General features: G+C 39.8%; 2 protein-coding genes across 2 annotated transcripts in view; one reads left to right on the plus strand and one right to left on the minus strand.

The window, feature by feature from the left end:
* SPSB4 (splA/ryanodine receptor domain and SOCS box containing 4) overlaps window positions 1-1,948 on the minus strand; it is a 77,732-nt gene extending 75,784 nt beyond the window's left edge. Inside the window, exon 1 of the mRNA XM_015871309.3 lies at window positions 1,178-1,948. The gene's annotated coding sequence lies outside the window, so the exon portion shown is untranslated. The remainder of the gene's footprint in view (window positions 1-1,177) is intronic.
* On the plus strand, window positions 608-11,116 carry LOC146758841 (uncharacterized). Its single transcript, XM_085513724.1, has 4 exons — window positions 608-884; window positions 1,252-2,001; window positions 5,850-6,014; window positions 9,295-11,116. Exons 1-3 carry the CDS (start codon window positions 608-610, stop codon window positions 5,969-5,971), a joined length of 1,149 nt encoding a protein of 382 aa, XP_085369850.1. The 3' UTR covers window positions 5,972-6,014; window positions 9,295-11,116.
* The last annotated feature ends 7,902 nt before the right edge of the window (window positions 11,117-19,018 follow it).

Raw genomic sequence — 19,018 nt, forward strand, 5'->3', positions numbered from 1 at the left:
CCACTCATCACTGTGATGTGGAAGCTGTCAGCCTGCACCCAGCCTGGCACAGCCAGCAGCAGGACTCTGAAGCATGTCAGCCACTAAGAGAACTGCACTAGTACCAATGCCAGTTACAAAACTTTGAGTTGTTAAGAGAATGTGTGGTATCTGGCATTATTCTGTCAGCAGCACCAAATAATGTCACAGCAATCTGATATTCATGTCTCTGACAGGCTGCTTTAGTTACAGAAACAGCATTAAAAATGCAGCATCCTTTGAAATAGTTGAAGAAGCGGGGCAAGCTCCAGCCCCAAGCACAGCAAACGGCTCCACGAGGCTGGTTCCTCCCTGGAGGATAAAGTCTTTCACAGCCAGCAGACACCTTATCAGGGATCGTTTCTGTCACCCACGGCAAACACGCTGTGAAAATATCAGTTGCAACTTACACTTTGCAGCCAGCATCAAACCAGTGACCAGCCATCCCCACACAAAGGACACTTTCCCCGCACAGCACTCCAAGCACAAGTACTAAACACAAAGGAACAGAAGCGACTCGCTGCCAGCACGGACACTGCCACATCAACTTCCTCTGCCGCGCTGACACACAGGCGATCCTAGAGAATGAATGGGGCAGAGCTCAGCGTGCGGTTCTCCAGCCCTCGGCCGCAGGAATCGCTGCACGCCAGCACCGCCAGCAGCAGGAGTTCTTAGAAGTAACAAGAGGATGGATTCGGGCAATACCTTTCTTTGTGGCAAGTCAAGCCTCGCACACGAATCGAGTTGCCTCTTCCTCTCACAGAGAGATGGCTCAATATTTCCAGCCAATCTGAACGGCGAAGCCAAGGTTTTAGTACCTGAAAAAGCACCAACTAAAAACTGCCAAATAGAAGCTTGCAGCAGGGGTTACACAGAAGGGTTTGCTTTCACCAGCATAAAGTCAAATCAACACAAGTTTATAAGAAACCTAAATCTTCAGCTAAGGTAACATCTAGGAACAATCCTCTTTTACAAGCCAAATAAGTAATTTCTTCTTCAAAACGTTACGTTAGAAAATAGGAAACATTCCAGAAATGTATTTCTTCTAATAGCAGCATGGAGAACAGCCGTGTAAAAATACACCTCATCTCTACAGCCTTCCCATGCAACAAAACACAGAACTACCAAAAGCAGATGAACCGATCCGTCCCAAACTTACCATAAAAGAACCATCAAAGCAACTCCGTTATGCGACCAGAAGGGCAATCCAAAGGAGAGGACGCCAACTGTAAGTAAACAAACTCGAAGACCGAGAAGAAACTCGCCACGACTCGCAAGACAATTTCCCCACGCGGTTCTTCCGCCGGGGGCAGGAGACCCCGCCGCTCCGGGAGCTGCCCCGGGAGGCGCGCAGACGAGCCGGGCGGTGTCGCACGGCGCTGCCCGGAGCCACGGCCCAGCGGCGAGGCGGGCAGGGCGCCCGGGGGTGGGCAGCGGGACCGGGGCGGCGCGCCCCGCTCGGCTGCGCCGCGCTCGGCTGGGCCGGGCCGGGCCGCCGGGAGCCCCGCCCGGTGCCCGGTGCAGGCGGGAGGCGGCCTGGCGCGGCTACCGGGCTTTGTGCGCGCTGCCTCCCCCAGCGCCGCCCGCCGCCGCATGCGAGAGCCGACGCAGCTGGGGAGAGCGGCGGCGGGGACCGCCGTGCCCCCTCGCGAAAGCCGATCCCGCTGATCTCATCGCGGCGGGTCACGAATCCAATGGCCGGGGAATTAACACCAGATGGCGACGCCCCTTCCCCCCGGGCCGGCCCTCCCGTCCGCGGGCGGGCGCCCGAGGCGGACCCGAGCCGAGGGGGAGATCGGCCCCGGGCACCCGGGGTTCGGCTGCACGGAGGGCGCGGAGCGCCGCTGCCCGCCCGGAGCCGGAACCGCCCCGAGCCCACTTCGGGGCAGCGCAGCCCGGCGTGCGGGAGCGCTGAGCTGCTGGCTGGGAAAGGACGGACGCGCTGTGCTGCACGGGCAGCGGTCCGCGGAAACTTAAGCAAGCGTGAGTGCTCGTGGGGTTTGCTGGGGGGTTTCTGTAGTATTCCATCTCTCTAGGCTGTGTACAGGCAGCTGATTTACACTTTGGGGTGCCAAAAATAAACGCGTGCTTCCAGGTAAGCGCTGAGTCACGGCCAGAGCGAGTTCCGTCAAATCCCTGAAAGCTACACAAGAGTCAAAACGTGAGCACTTCCATCGCTGCTCACCAGTGTCTCTAAACGCTAACTTGAAACAGCAGTGTTTTTTTAATCCTAATAACCCTGGCTCTAAGTTGCCCATCTCCAGGACCACCAGCAAACACCGTGCAGATGGTGCGCTTTCCCTCACACACCCTGCTCGGCTCACAGATCCACTCATCTCATTTCAGAAGCAGCTTCTCCTTGCACCGCCTACGCACGTCCCTCCCCAAAACTTACTATAAGGAGGGAACCAATGAAGATTAAGGACACAGTAGTAGTCCTTACATTGCATTCCTTATGGGAGACACGAAATAGATGTCTCCTATGGGAAGAGACAGTAAAAGCTTACAGAGGTGAACAACTTAGAGTACTTCCCACTGGTATTTTTCCCCAAATTCTACTTCCTCCAGTGCTATCTATGCTCTATACTTCTGGGGTGAAGAGTGCAAGAAATTTTTACACTGATTTTCATGATGATATTTATGTTCACGTTACTTTTTTTTACTGAAGTTTTCAGACTTTAGCAAGTCCAACGAACCGGACAAGAAAAATGGCTGTGCTTACACCGTAAACAATAGAGAGGAGATTCTCAGACCTTAAAGCTGCAAATTATTTGAATCCTCAGCCAAAATAGCTCAGGATGAGCTGACGTACAAAAGACCATTTGTTTCACACGTTCCATGTGGGCAGCACAAGTGTAAGATGATGGCAGTGTGCTTCTGGGGGGATCTGGAGGTGCCTGCAGGGCTCCCACACTCAGAACATCCACCAAACCTATGTGGAAAGCAGGACTAATATTTAATTCCCCCTCCTGGCCCTGCATACACACATACATCCCTGCCACCAATGTATCCCATATGTTGAACAGATGAATGGAAGGTCTCCATATGTTCCAAAGTTCTTCAAGCCTAGAAAAGGTTTTCTCCTGCTCCACATTCACTCAGGTGGCTGCTAGTTTAAATACACTCAGTGGGAAATCTTGGAACAAGCAGTCTTCCATATTCTTTCCTAGTGGACAAGTTACTGAATTTAAATCCTGTGATTCTCTTGGGTTTGAGTACCAGTGGGATCTACCCCTCAGCTTTCATTTGGGAGAAAAGCTTTAGGATGGGCAATGTTTAAACAGTTAAGGGGGAAAACCTACGCCTTGCTTTCTTTTCTTCAGTTTCTAACAGAATTCTTTTCTTTAAGCAGCTTCCCAGTGCAGCAGTGTCTCCTAGCACCTCCTCTGTAGGTAGGCAGTATAACTTTCAGCATAAGATGAGATGTGGTTGTTCCTGTCTGTGCCAAGCTCAGTACAAAAAGCAAACTTGGAAAGTTCTTCTGCACAGTTAGTAATACCAATTTGACAAAGAAAAAATGAAAGAAGTCACATTAGAAGTCAACTTTTGTGTCTTTCCAGCTAGCTTTAGACACCCAGGTCTGAAAACTGAACGGTGCAGAGATCAATCAGGCAGAACAGAGTTTTGGGAACACACTTCATGTGCAAATGCAGGCTGTAGAAAGTGTCATTTTGATTAATGAGGGCTAGAACACACTATTGTATATAGATCAGAATATATATGTGCCTCATATGTAAATGAGAATATATATGTACCTCTCCACACTGATTATTAAGGGAACAGGAAACAGACAACTTATAATACAAGTAGGATTTTAAAAGACTTGGAACACAACACAGATACGGTGTATTCTTCTGAGCTGATCTATATCTGATACAGTAACTGGGGGGGAGAGGAAGAGGCACAGGTAGGACAGCACTATGAACCTTTCAAGATAAACTCTGTGATGCATAAAGTCAGCAAAATTAACCACGTGGTGCAGTTCCTGGACCTGCACACTGTGAAGGAAAGAATTCAGACTTGTCATAAGTACCATGCATTATTCACATTATCAACATCTTCCACTTCTTTGATAATTCTCACAAAATAAAAATCACTCAGAAAGAAAAAGAACAATGTACCTGACTGATTAAAGTTTAAGAATAATATACGTGATTTCCCACTATGACTAGGAAACACACTGTGAGGTGCAAGTGAAAACCTTTTGCCTTTCCTCTCTGCTTGGAACTGCCGGGCAGACTAGTCAGAGAAGCCACCCACTGCTGCCTAGGAATGGGTAAGAGAATGGAAGTTGATTTAGATTGGAGAAGGCCACATTTTGTTTCTGCTTAGGAAATTATTATAATTAATAATTATTGTTATTAATATAAAATAATCATTAGTTGGAAATAATGACAAGTTGGTCTCTTCACAGATTTTAGAAATCCACATGAAAAGCACTGCCAGGTGACATAGCTTCTCTACCGTATCTGTCCTTGTAGCAAACTTCGTCACTGCTCTACCAAAGTTATTAACTAGGAAGCTAGGACACTTATATCTCTGAACTGAGAAATGGCTACAAGACAGAGATCTGCTCTCCCAGGTCACTGGGCAGAAGTTAGAATTTACTTCTTTGAGCAAAACCTTGTAGAACCACAACACTGAAAGCCCACACAGATTAGGAAATCACTGCTCAGAGAAATGTTCTATTAGTTCAAAGATTCTGAACAGGGCATAAAGGTTTTGAATGCCTCATTTGAGAAATAAGGATGACATTCAGAAACACTTAACATTGCAGAAGTAGCTTATTTTAAAATGTCAAAAGTCAGTCCATCTAAAAGCAGAGTCACCTGTACTCCCAAATATACTTCCAGAGCTTACTATATACTTCACATCCTACAACATAGACAAGTTTATTTCCCAACTATTTTCCCACTACTTTCAGACTATGCAAGCACAATACTTAACAAGTTAAGAAGAAAGCTATCCTTATTCTTTTTGTTCATATATTATTTTCAGAGCCCAGAGTCATGAGGAATAAAGTAACTGATTTCTCTGTGGAGTTGGTGTTTAAGTGTTTCCTTTATGCAAAATTTAGTTGGACAGAGGTAGCCATAAGTTCCCAACAACAGAGAAGCCAAAGGTTTTTAGAGAAGTTTTTCTCTTAAACACAGTAATGATTGCTTGTCTTGTGCCAGCAGTAAACAAGGCAGAGACATCTCAGAAGACATACCACAATCAACCGATAAGCAATGGTAGCAGTTATTAGAACACTGAGAACAATGAAAAATTCATTCTACTTACTTATTCAGGATTCTGCAAGACCGAAAGGGCAAATTCTAGTGGTTACATTCTGATGCAGAAGCATCTGACTGAAAATGACCTCTGAGGAGGCAGTTCCTGTTTGGGAAGTCAGCGTACTTCCACTGCCTGCTGCAACCCAGGACAAGTAGGTGTTCACTAAGACTTGCTTTGAAAATACATTAAACCTCTTGAAGTCATTACAGTGTCACAAGCTTCATCAGAAACTGAATGGCCTCTAGTTCATATCGCAGAACTCTGGTGTTGTACTCTTGGCTTTGAAATGCACTAATGCAGACAATCTACAACTTCTTGTACAACTTCTAATTTATCAAGTGGTATTACTGTATAGCACTTAGCAGACTATATTACAGCGATCACGTGCCACTACTAAAAGGCCAATTTCAAAAGGGAAATCAAACACAAAAATCTCAGTTAAAAAACCAATGGATATAGAGTTTGGGACCACAACTGTCACGGATCATCAAAAACCAAATTATTATACAAGATTGCTGATGTTGCAGTAGATAATGTTTTTTGTTTTGTTGTAGTTTTCAAAAGGACAGTCAGACCAAGGTGCAAGAACGCAGCTCTCTTGAAGCTTCCTGAAGCACCAGGATCATCTCAGCTTGATTTAGACTGGATCATGACTTATCCAGACTCCTTGGATTAGAAGGCCACTGTGCATCCATTCTGCTACATCAGCTACTACATAGGTGAAGGAAACTCATTTAACTGTTACTGACACTTTTGCTAATATCAATTCGCTGAACTGGTCAAGTGAGAAAATAAGTCATTATGGTCTCCCATGGGAAAAGCACTGACCTTACAGTTAGCAAGAAGTGACTGTAGTGATCTTTCTCTCCCATCTTTTTCTTTTGAAGTAAATAAGACATCTCAAAATAATTACTTGTGGAAAGCCACAAGATGCAGACATCAGATTGCAGGCAACTACAGAATGTAAATCCATAACGCATTAGCTGTTATATCAAATACTGTCACAAGGAGCTGATGTGGTTAGATGTATCACCCAGATTTCCACATGATGCATTTCTGAAAATCTAAAGTAATACATGTATCTCAGTCAGAAATATTTGTTTCTAGCTGAAGCAGATTGTTTTTTGTATCAAAACTACTCTCCAAATCTACTTAGTTTCCACAATGTTTTAGAAGATAGGTATCAAACAAATAAAGAGGTAGGTCCAAACCAGATTATTCTCTCGAAAAGACAGAACTTACCCTGCATTCTGCCTTGATTCTTGAAGACAAATCCTGCATTTTAATATATTTTTGGGAAACTATGATAACCAAAGTCAGATTTATTCACATCCTCCCTGTAAATATACACTATTTGCTGTTAACCAAAACATTCCAAACATTCAACTTTGTTATATATTCCTAATGTTCCTCAAATATTAGCTACGTCTATGAGTTTTGTTTCACAGTCTTACTATGTCGAAAAAAATCCAGTGTCAATTGCTACTTCCATAAAAATTACACTTTTGTTGTTAGAAAAGCATCGTGTTTCCGCAACGTGCCTCAGAACTAAAAAAGATCTCAACATTAATACATATTTTCCATCATGTTTAAAACAAAACAGAAGTCAAAAAAACCCTTTGTTTTCCCAGCCCTGGAATAATTACTCAAAGATATCGCCTAAGTTTGATTAATATCCACTTGGACTCTTTCTACGCAGACTGATTACCAGCATCTGAAATTCCAGGAAACTTCATCTGAAACTTTTAGAATGTGTCACATATTTCAGTTCCCTGACTTGAAGGGCAGAGGGGAGGGGAGAGATCCTCATAGGTGCTCAGCTATCACTATCGTACATTTCTGGGAATACACTTGCAACTGTGAAGTCTTTGTCTTGAAAGCATTTTGTTTCAGTAAAATTAAGCCACTAAATATTCCAGGCAGAACGTGTGGCCACAAACAAAAAAGTCTGTGTTAATTGCTTAGGTGTGATAACTTAGACAACAGGATTTAAGAGAGATTCTGCTAATCCACCTTACTTTCTGTGTTTCAGTTATTAACTTCAGTGCTGCCTGTTTTCACAGCAAAGCCACTAAGTAGTTGCAATTTATTCGATTTGCCCTCAGCCTCCTTCAAGATTTACAATGATACATATCTTTGGCAATTTTCCCTGGGAGATCTTTTGTTTCTTCAACTTGAAAACATCCATTCACATCAAAAGCAAAGTCAGTACAGTTTATTATCCATTAGTCCATTTGAATATGATTCTTCTACTAAAGAGTGTGACTGCAGGCAACCATCTGCGGTATGGGCACACAAAAGGCTGTTCTTAAGGGTGCATGCACAAAAGCACCATGGGGATGTGGAAGTGTGTACCACACAAAGACACGCAATTGTCTTTGCTTTCATGCTTTTTTGAAGGTGCCATAAGCATCTAATCAGAGAATTAAGCATCAGAGAGGCAGCCCTCAGATGGCAGACATCAACTCCAGTGAGGACAGATGGTGAACAAAGGTGAAGAGACACAATGCGCCAGGGCGGTTCTGTACAGGGAGGCAGTTTCACTCCTCAGTTACATCAGCCACAGCCTAAACGTATCATTTTCTTTCTGGGACTCTCACAGCTCCAGGCCAGCTTCCTAGTAACTCACAGTACGTGTAGACTCATTTTCCATGTTTTCTGTGAGGTGTTACCAGCACTAACTGGCAGCACCCACAGGTATTTGGGAAAGAAAATAATGCATACTGCTGCAGAGATACTAGTTTGGCACAGTCACTTGTCAGGGGAACAGAACTCACTGTCTGCCTTTCAGAATAGAAACTCGAGGTCTGAGGACATAAAGAAAACAGCTTCATTTAACTCACACAAGATACACCTGAAAAACATTATTCACTTCTTTTCGATCATCTAATATGTTACAATTGTTTTAAAAATAGGATTTATAAAGAAACAAATTACCCTTGGATGGAGCTTTTCCACATGGTAATACACACACAGTTTAACATGATACTAGATACACTGGCATACATCCCACTGCTAACAAAACTTTGAATGGCTAAGTGTAGTTTTAGCTCATTTCATTTTTAGCTCACTTCTTCAAAGTTTCTGAGAAGAGAGGGTAAAATAGTTTTACATCATACTAAAACTGCAAGTACAGTGACTCTCCTGGCAACAAAGCCCAAATATTTAAATAAAAAGCAAGATGTCTCCAGGAAAACTGAAAAATCGGAGACCACAGGTGAATACAGACAGACACCAGCCTTCTGAAATGGCACAGTCCTTGCTGAATTTCAATATTGCAGTTGCTGCCATCTAATAGGAAAGTCCTTCCTTTTTCCTTTCTTTATTTTTTTTTTTTTTTTAAAGAAGCAACAACAACAAAATGCATAGCCATAAAATGCTAGCATAAGGGTATGTACAAAGTAATCTAACTACAAAGAAATACTTTCATCTTCCTATTCCAATGTATGTGCACATGCACAAAAATCTATCCATCCTTGAAAGACTTTTCTGGATTTGCAGAACATTGCCCGGTCAGGGACATGTTCAGCATCTCTAGGAAGGTTGTCACTTGTTCACTTCAGGCTCCCTGAAAACTGATCCATGAACAAATACTGTCTCTTCAAGGATTAGTCCATCTGCCTTCCAGATGGGGGAAAAGGTAATTGCAGCAGGAACAGCTGCTCAGGCAAGTACAGCAGGTCACAGAAGAGTAAGGATGAAGAGTAAAATGAGAAGAGCTAATGATGAGAAAGCACACAGATTTTTCATGGAGATTGAATTGTGCAAATCTAGAAATAACGTCACTGCCACGTTAATACAGAGAAGACACAATGCACGTCTGATGATGTGAAAACATCATCCAACTAAACTACATAAAAGAGAGAAAAGTAGTTCAGGACTAATATACAGCTCCCTTTCCTAAAACAGACAAAGCAATTTCAGATGTGCTGGACATAAAGCAGCAACTTCATAAACTCTAAGTTTCTTTTTTTTTTCTTTTTTCTTTTTTTTTCCCAGTTAATTGGATCAACGCTGCAACTCAACATTTGCACCTCCAAGTGTTCCACCTCTAATTGATTACTTCCTGGGTGTCACAATCTAAACATTTTAACTTGAGAACTTCTTTGTCTGGAAAAAGTGCTGTCACATGCTCTGAAATCAATGACACTAGGAAGCACAACCAGGACATGGGACTGGATATGCAAGATGTCCTTTCCTTTGAAGGATGATCTACTTCATTGCAATTGCATTCTACTATTTGGAGCATTTCTGCTGTTTTCACGATTTTTGGAGAAAGTTGCAACTTCATCAGAAACCTATTAAAAGGCATTTTAATGGAAACAAAATCATTTGGTTGCATTGATAAATTTTACCCTTATTAAATTCTAAAATATTTTACAAAATATATATGTTATGTACTCCATATACATGAGCTCCAGCATTTAGTATCTATGTTTCCAGTTTGTTCTATCAGTAAAAGTGATTATGTCTGAACAGTAACTTCTTCCCAATTCTGATATATGACAGAAGTGCAGTTTGGTCAAGAAATTAAAAAAATACATAGCAGAAACCTTAGAAGCTAACTGATAACAGCTGCATAGACTGTACTTTGTGGCAGGATTGTGGCAGGATGCTGAAGTGAACCATGAGCACAGAGTACCAGGCATCTCTGGGGCAGTTGCCCATAACCTCTAAATAAGGGACTTGGATGAGGAGCGTGGCTGCTGGAGAAGCTTGGTAATCACATGGTAGTGAAGCTGCAAGTCAGCAGCTATATCATTAAACTGCAGTAATATTACTATGATGTAGAAAGCTCAATTGAGAGATGGAGATAAATAGTATGTTGCCAAAATAAATTTCACATTGGTAAGTAAATGAATACAAGTTCAAATTAAACTTCCTTTAATCACAGTGTTACTATAGGGTATATTAGAAGTTTCTTATTTTTCTTTAATTAAAAAGTTATGTAAATGACAAGACAGGAGGCTTTTAGAAGTTTCCATATATTCAGCTAGCTATTTATTATATAGCTCTGATCTGCCATCCGTATAAATTGCTAACGCTTCTAAAAGCTGTTATCTTGAGCTCTTTAGATCAACACAAAGAAGTCAACTTTGACAAGATCCTTTACAATTTTCTTAGGTTAAAAAAAGTCCTACATACAAGATGGCATTGAGCTGCTTTTTTTTCCCCCCAAACCATATATCATGCTGTCAAAACGTATTCAAAATCTAGAAGATGAAAGGAGGATGCTACTGAGAAACTAAAACCAACAAAAAGCGTATTTGGTAAAAAAGGTACTCTCCAAAGAACATCTGTTTGAAGTGAATACAATAAACTTCACTATTGTTCAGCTGGTGTTTGTGTGAGCAAACCCATAAGGCAGAAACTCACTTGCTTACAAACAGTAAGTTTCAGGATTTATTTCATTTTAATAATTATTTTCTTTGCTTTGTTTTGATTTTAAGGAGCAGGCATCTGTTCTACTGACTATATCATTGCTTTTTTTGCTTTTGAAACACTGATCATCTTGCTATTGATACCTGGTTCCATTCAAATGCTTTTCTCCCTGGACTGCTAGGTGCTGGGTAGTTTCACCCGACTTTGTACTCTTCTTTTTCCTTCTGATAGTGGATCGACAGAACTGAAAAGTTAAATGCAATTCAACCAGCATCTCTAAATCTGAATTGTGATATATATATTGACAAGTTCTTGCTATAGGAAGAAAAATAAATTTTAAAATGTGTTGCTATTTCTCCTCATACAAAAGTAAATATCCTAAGAACTAAAATAATGCCCTAAAAATTCAATGTAAAGAATAAAGGCAAATTCAAATCTACAGTTTTTTCTGCCAACAAAATGAAAGATACTTTTTGATTCTTTAGTAAAAGATAATCTCTTTCTGAAGTTATTAAAATGAAGATGAAAATACAGACATCAGGATTTGAATTAAATACTAAAAAGAATCAAACAGTGAAATCACACATAGAGAAACCTTAGCCCTCATTTAACGAAATCATGCATCATTATATTTTCATTCCTGCAAAGCAAAATATGCTCACTAGAAAATAACTCTCTAGAGGATAAAGAGTGACTGATAACATTAATTAATGCTGCTGATACATGAACCTGTAATTTGAAGTAATACTGCTTTCAGAACACAGAACTTAAAATCAAGATTTGGTCCAGGTAACCGTAAAACAGGTTACAAACACAATTACAGCTCAAATGTATTCTTAGGGCTACTTAAGCCACTTCAAATCCAATGGCTGACTTTTCAAATCAAAAAGAACTACATTTGTACTACTTTTCCATAACAGTATAGCTCAGAATTTCAGTTTGTGAAAACTAGTTTATAAGGAAATTCTATTACTGCTCTTTTATTTTATTTTATTGAGAAAAGTGGTTAATACCTGCTAATTGTATTAGTAAGCAGCACTAATGCAATGGCAGTATCAAGACAATGTACTGAAGTCTTATTCAGTGCAAAACTCCAATGGAATTAAGGTTGGCAAATACTGAAGGACAGTCTCAACAGCTGAGCAGTTCAGGTTTTCATCTCCCTCTCTTCCACTACTGTGTGTCAGCCATCACTACAGCTCTAGCTCCAGCCAAAATACCTCTGCAAGGTCAGAAAAGGAGTAGAGAGAGGGAGGAGAAATCTTCAAGCAGAATAAGAAACACATACAGCCTCTCAGTCTAGAAACTAGGAATTAAATGAAGATTTCGCTGAGGCTTAATGTTGTTCCTCCACACTTTTAAAGACAAAAACCTTCTTAAGGACCAGTTCCAAGGGCAACAGACAAGAGACCTTTCCAGAAGTGTTTTCATTTCTGCTGTGCTTCAAGTGAGCCAGGAAAGTCACTGGCTGATCTTGAGCCAATAGAGAAGAATGAGTCTTATAAGGGAAAAACCTTAACAAAAGCAACCCAGAGGAAGCCCTCCTAGTCTCCTTTATATAGTTTATCCAGCCTCCTCTATAGCTTCTGCAAAAGTAAAGTTCTGCTTTAAATAAGGAAACTGTTCTGAAAGTAGTTAAGTGCACAATTAGGTGCACAGTTCTTAATGCTTTAGTTAACTGCAATCTTTTAACCACACACTTTTATAGCAGAGCAAAAAGAACCAATTTATTTAAATTCTTCACTGCTTTTGAGAACCTGACCTGAAATGGATTAATTTTAGTAATACACAGAAAAACCTTCCTAGATTAGGAGCAGCTATTTTAAGTATTATTTCTTATTTTTAAAAAATTAGATTACTATGAATTTTTATGCATCTATCACAGCAACATGTTCTGAAATTTCATGTTCTATTGATGCCCTACTCAAGCTCCCCCTGAATAAATTTTCTCAAATTTTTATATATTTTTTCAAACAAATGCTGTCTGTAAGGCCAGATATTCTGAAGACAGTTTCTTTAATTATCTGCATCCCTATTTTATAAGCAGGCTCACTTTGAAGCGAGTAGTAAATTTGCCATGAAAATTGGGAGTATTTGCTTGCACAATTACTTTTCATGAAGCCTTATTTAAAGTCATCTCGCATACTGCACAGAAAGGGCAATATTCACAGTATTTACTCTCAATCTTTAACTTCACCAGCCTAAGTTAGGAGTTCCCTCTCCTCACAGCACTACACTGAGATACATTTACAATGTCTCCTGTATGGAAATGGACACACTTCTCAGGAGAACTGAGTAATTTTATAATTATAGTCATGTTAAAAAACTACCTGTTGGATTTATTGTGCCTTACTTTTTAGTTATACAAGAATCCTCAGTGCTCAAAGGCAGAGGCTAAAGACAGAAGCTAAATACAACAGCATGAATACAGTATAGTTTCTCCTTCAACCTATGGAACATTCATTTCCCCAAATAAATCAGTCCTCAGAAACTGTCCCAAAATGCATCAGCTGCTTTGCAGATACTAAAGAGCAGAAATCCATAACACAGGGAGCTCATTGCTTTAGCATTCCTTAATGGTTTTCACAGGCGCTGGCTAAACTAGAGTATTCAAAAATAGAACTATTTCCTGAGAAACTAAAAAGACAGAGGTGACTACATGAAAGTTTTCAAGTATTTACATTGTCTCCCAAAATATGGTATAACCATCCAGCTACTGTATTACATAACATTGCACAACTGAGAAAACCATGCCAAATGGCTGTAATCCATGCTTAACAGTTTGGGAAGTTCTTGTCCGAAGTGCTGCCAATTTTAGATTATTTACACATGATCAGGATTTTGGTTCACTTTTTACTCCTTCCTGGTTAAAATAAACCCTCTGAACTTCTTATTTCCAAACCATCACTATAGCAACCACGCAGCTGTCACCTTGAATTTTTAAGTTAACCACTAATAAGAACAGAAACTTGTGAATCAAAAGGTCATTGTGATAATGGCTCATAAAATATCTTCCTATTTCAAAAAAGAAAGTAAAAAGAAGGCAAGCTATATACATGTATGCTGCTCTCTAGCAGATCTTTTTTAAGCTTTATTCTTATAAAGATACATAAATAGATAAAGATATAAACTACCCAACAATGATGTAACTTCATCTATAGCATAACTTGGTGGCAAATTGACATCTATGATAAATAATCTTAGTTCATTAATGTGCTTTCCCAGACTTACTGCATTTGTTTAACCTCATTTGAACTTCTAGAACCATGCAAAACAAATGTTTTTTTTAGGATAAAAGAAAATGAAACAACTCTGTCCTCCTCCATGTTACTCTACATAGATTATGATCTTTATCACTTCTTTTATCACTTCACCTGTTAACTCCTAAAGCCACAAATTTGCAATGAGTGCACCGTTCATGTTATTGTCAAGTCAACAAATTGCAGTATCAGTCCCTAGATTCATGCACAGATCAGTGTTATGACTGTCCTTCTGCTGTGTCTTTAAACAATAAAGTGTGTGGAGACATTATTCTCTATCACTCCAACTTGCCACTGTACTTTGAGGATTACTTCAATAGTAAGCTTTCAGCTACTCAGCAACAAGTATACCACAAGTTCAGTCTGGGGGCTAATCTGGACATTTTACTGGTGGAAAGTTTTTTACTAAGCAAAGAAATGCTCTTGTGATGAAATCTTCAGTGAGAAGCAGCAGGATCATCTCCTGGAACAGCACACATCCAACATTTGCCCCTGAGCCCAAGTATTCAGCAGACACTGGGTATAACAGATACTCCACTGAGCACTTCTCAATGTGTAGCAACAAAGTCTTCTGTTATGCTGGCAGTATACTGCATTCAGGCTGCATATGATCGAAATATGAATTTTTTACTCGTAACTTCTTGTCAAGTCAAATGCTACAGCTAAGTGAAATCAAGCCTTTCCCACCACAGTGAACCCTTCAGGTCTCTACTTGCTTCCTGCCACCAATGCTTTCCCTCTTCAGCACCATTGATGCCTTCTGCATCTGGAGAAAAGCCAAAACTTATAGAAAGTACATTAAAAAAAAAGTTAAATTACTGCCAAAAATATGACAAAAAGGTTTTGCTTATCCACTAGCACTCTCACAGACAAGAAAAAAGACCTGTCCTACAGTTCCACAGTCTTTCCAAAAATTACGCCCTAAAAGGTTCCCAAGTCTTCTACCATCTTTCAGAAAGTCAGATGAATAACATCTTGGAACACATATATGAATGCCTTACTTAAAGTGTATATTTACTGCATGTCACCTCTGCAGAAGAGCTTGAGATTTGTTGGGTGTTTCATTCATGTGCTGCTGTACCACTTATGATGGCTGAAAATTTCTTTAACTCTATGTTTACTATGTTTAGAAAACCAAGTACTAATGTTAACACCCCACTAACTAAGCTACTAATGCATGTTCTCAATTATGGTTTTGCCTGAGAGACAAGGTGGGTAAACCTACTGCTACTGAGTTTAGAAATTTGTATCTTAAATCTGCTCAACTAAACACAGCATTTCAAATCTAAGTTTCTTTTTTTTTCTTTTTCTTTTTTTCTTTATGAAAAAAAATTAGTTTTCAAACCTATTTCTTTCAGGAGGAGCACTCCATTTACTCAGAACAAACCTATCTATATTTTTATCCTTCTAAAACCAAGTATGACTTTGCAAAACACTAAAATTTTAAGTGCTACACTTTGGTTTTAAATTTCATCACACTTTTGTTCAAATAGTCTGATATAAAGACTAGATTGCAAGCTTTCTTTTGAAATGCTCTTTTGTATAGAGCACCAGGGAGATTTTCTTTTCAGGGATGACAAGCAGAGAAAGGAAAGAGGAAGGGGCACAATACAAAATATATTAAGAAGATTTGTCTGGAGGGAGTTTCAGTAAATCTAAACATTTCTCTCCAATCCACTCCAACTGTACTAATCACACTGATCTGAACACCTGGATTTAAGATCATGCATTATTATCACTATCAAGATTCATATGCATGGTGAAGGCCAAAACTCAAGGACTCTGAGCATCAGCGCATATTAACATGCCTACAAACAGGATTGTCATCTCAGGAAAAAAAAGTCAAACAACGTAATTCTGAAGCAGCCTCCAAATATTCCCAATTTTAGTTGCCTGGAAATGATGCAGATCTGCCACACTATTTGTAGCACAGCACTGAAGAAATACAGTGCTTCCAAGTTTGACTTTTGTTTTGCCTCCCTCCACCTTGGCTTGTGAAAGACTTTGTATTCCTGAAATCATACAGTAATGGTGCAGGCCAAAATAAGATCACTTTCATGGCTATCCTCCTTCATTAAATGCACATACCTAGGTATATATATCAGAAGCAATTATTGATTCTCACTTTCAGAGTTTAGTTTTCACTGGAAGAAAAGTTTGAGGCAGTACAGTTCAGTAACAGAAAATAAGCATGCTATATATTGCTCAGCTATGAAACTCCCGATACAAAGTAGAAGTCTACTTCTGTTTTTCAGTATGTACAGCTTTTCCACCTCAGATCCACACAGTTCCAGGTAATGTTTCTGAGCCTTCTCCAGTCAATGCTAGAAATCAGTTTTTGTGTCAATAAAATGATGTATTTAAAGATCCTCCATACATCCCAGTAATGCTACCCAATGCTACTTTTTACATCTTGTCTATTCTCCTGCCTTCTCTCTCACTCACCTCAATGTAACTCTCTTGATGGCTTTGTAAATTGGCTAGTTTACAGCACTGGGTATGCAGAAGGTATCGCAGACCTGCAAAGCTGTTGGGCTTTTGCAGTGAATGACTATAGTAGTGCAATGTTCTCATCGTGTACTTTGGAAAGAACAGACCTTGGAAAAAAAATACTAAGTCAGCTGTGCTCAGTGTTCCCTGTTCTCCCTCATCCCATCCTATAGATAAAACAAACTTAACAACATGTTCCTAACAAAACCATCATAGGCATTAGTGTAACCCAATACCAAAGATCTTCCTTTTTCTATGAAAATTTGTATTTTCATATGCAGAAATAAACTAGGAATGGGAAATATCTCCCATGAACTCTCGAATCAGCAAGTCCCTTTTCTCCTCCTCCTGCACGAGGTGGTTCAATACAAGCCCCACCCTGGCAGCCAGACAATAACGCTGCAAATAACTTATTCTGATCAAAGCCCCATCTGCTTGGCAGCAGCAATTCAACTGCACTTGTGTTTTTTGTATGGCTGCAGTTTCTGAATTGAATGATCCTTTCATTTAGATGGAAGTTTAAACAAAATATGGTAATTAGCATCAACCACTGTGTCTTTCATGGCTACTGTCTACAAAGACATCTCTAATAAAAGGATTTTCCTGCTTTCCCATCTAATTACACAACATTGTTGAACAATACAATTTAAATTTAAATCAGGCAGTTCTTTCTCTTCTGAGTCAGCTAACAGACTTCCTGCCTCGAACTACATATTAGATGGCAGAGACTACAATTAAAAAAGGAATTCTACCTGAAAACAATCTCACTGAATTTTGTTTCATCTTCCTCTGTGGAATGTGGCCAAGGCTGGAAATGTTAAGCATGAATGTTACGGGTATAAAATTACTTATTTATCATTTGAAAGGAAATAAAGATTTAGCTTAATACCACCTTAAGGTGGAAAAATCAAAAGTTACATAATATTGTGGTTTTATTACAGAATAAATATAGCAATGTACAATGACAAATGGTTTTAATGAGACATCCACGATGCTCTAGTCAATAAGAATCTTTAAAGGCACAATCCTGAACAATATATGCCAGACAAAATCAGTTTATTTAAACCAATAGCAGTTTATGTTCAGGTAATACAATCCCTCAGTACACTAAAAATCAATAGTGGAAAATTCACTCTTCCCAAAAGTGAACGTTTTCAGCAAATGATATTTTATATACACAATCATATACTGGGCTGAACGCACCTGACCTTACAGCTGGGCAGACTCTGGCCTGCCTACCCCTTGGATGGAAAGGGAAACCCCTGGTGTGTAACAGCAGGTGTCATAGAAAAAAAGACAGTGGCACAGTGTCAAACGCTTAGTAAACATTAGCCCACAGAAACTGACTGAATGGAAAGACTTAATCTGGCTTCATCGTTGCTGGTGAGCTGATAGGCAGGAATAAAAAGCGGTTGTAAAGCCCCTGGCGAGGACAGAGATTTGGCCACCTGAATTCCTTTAGGCTGCTCTGACAACTTCGCTCTAAATACTTCTAAAACTTTTCTTACCACTTTCTATCTGCCAAGTGAAACAAATAGGGCAGGCAGACAAAATATGTCTCAGCGAGCCAGATATTCCAGTTATATGAGTTACAAGTTGAGGGAACAGATTTGCTGCACTTATAATATGTCTGAAATGTTTGTAAAACTCATTTTTAGAAATATAATTGGAAGGGAAAGCTCCAGACCATTAAGTAGTATTCTGCTTTAGTTCCAAAACAAGAGTAACACAAGATACTAAAAGGAAGAAAAATTTTTAATTAACACCATCTATTGTATGTTCCCCAAACAGCCAAATTGCAAACAGATTGGAAGCTAGAATATGTGCAGACAATATTCCTCTCTGACATTGCATACCATATAGAGGGTGTTTTATCTGCAATCCACCTAGCCTAGAAATTAGAGAGGATGAAACATAAGCACTCTCCTGCTTTCCACTAAACAAAAACCAAACATACTATTTGGAAGAGGAATGGGGAAAAAAAGGCATGGAAACTGAATCTACTGCCTATCAGGAGGGACATTCAGCTGACCCAACAAAGAGAGCTCATAGTTCCATAGATGGACTGTTGCTAAATGTTGTGCACTTAATTGCTGCCAGCAGAAAACTGCATTACCTTGAAAATAGAGTGTCATACATATCACCAAAGAATAACCTTTGTACACAGGAAACCATTTGTCAGTTCTACAGCTACTGTTAAGATAGGAAGATAGGGAATTCCATCACAACATAGCAGTTTGGCTTGTAATCTAGTTTGAACCTTCTGGCAAATAATATTTGTTAAATTAAAACCATACATTCTAAGCAAATCTGAAATTTTCCCAACAAGAAAAGACAAAACACAAACAAACAAACAAACAAACAAACAAAAAAAACAACCAGCACACTTCACACTTCATACCACAGAGGTTCAGAGCTCCTGCATGAACAGAGGGGCACACATGCACTCTACATCATGGCATCCATATGCAAGGAGCCCAAGGCTGGTAACACAGGTACAGTTCTAGCTTACCACCATCCACATCAACCTATGCATGTGCAGCGGGCACTGCCCACACACTTCAGCTGCTGCTTTAGGTAAGTAGTAATCA

This window comes from Coturnix japonica, chromosome 12, assembly GCF_054131305.1.
Source record: "Coturnix japonica strain WE chromosome 12, WE-NBRP24, whole genome shotgun sequence".
Taxonomy (NCBI): Eukaryota; Metazoa; Chordata; class Aves; order Galliformes; family Phasianidae; genus Coturnix; species Coturnix japonica.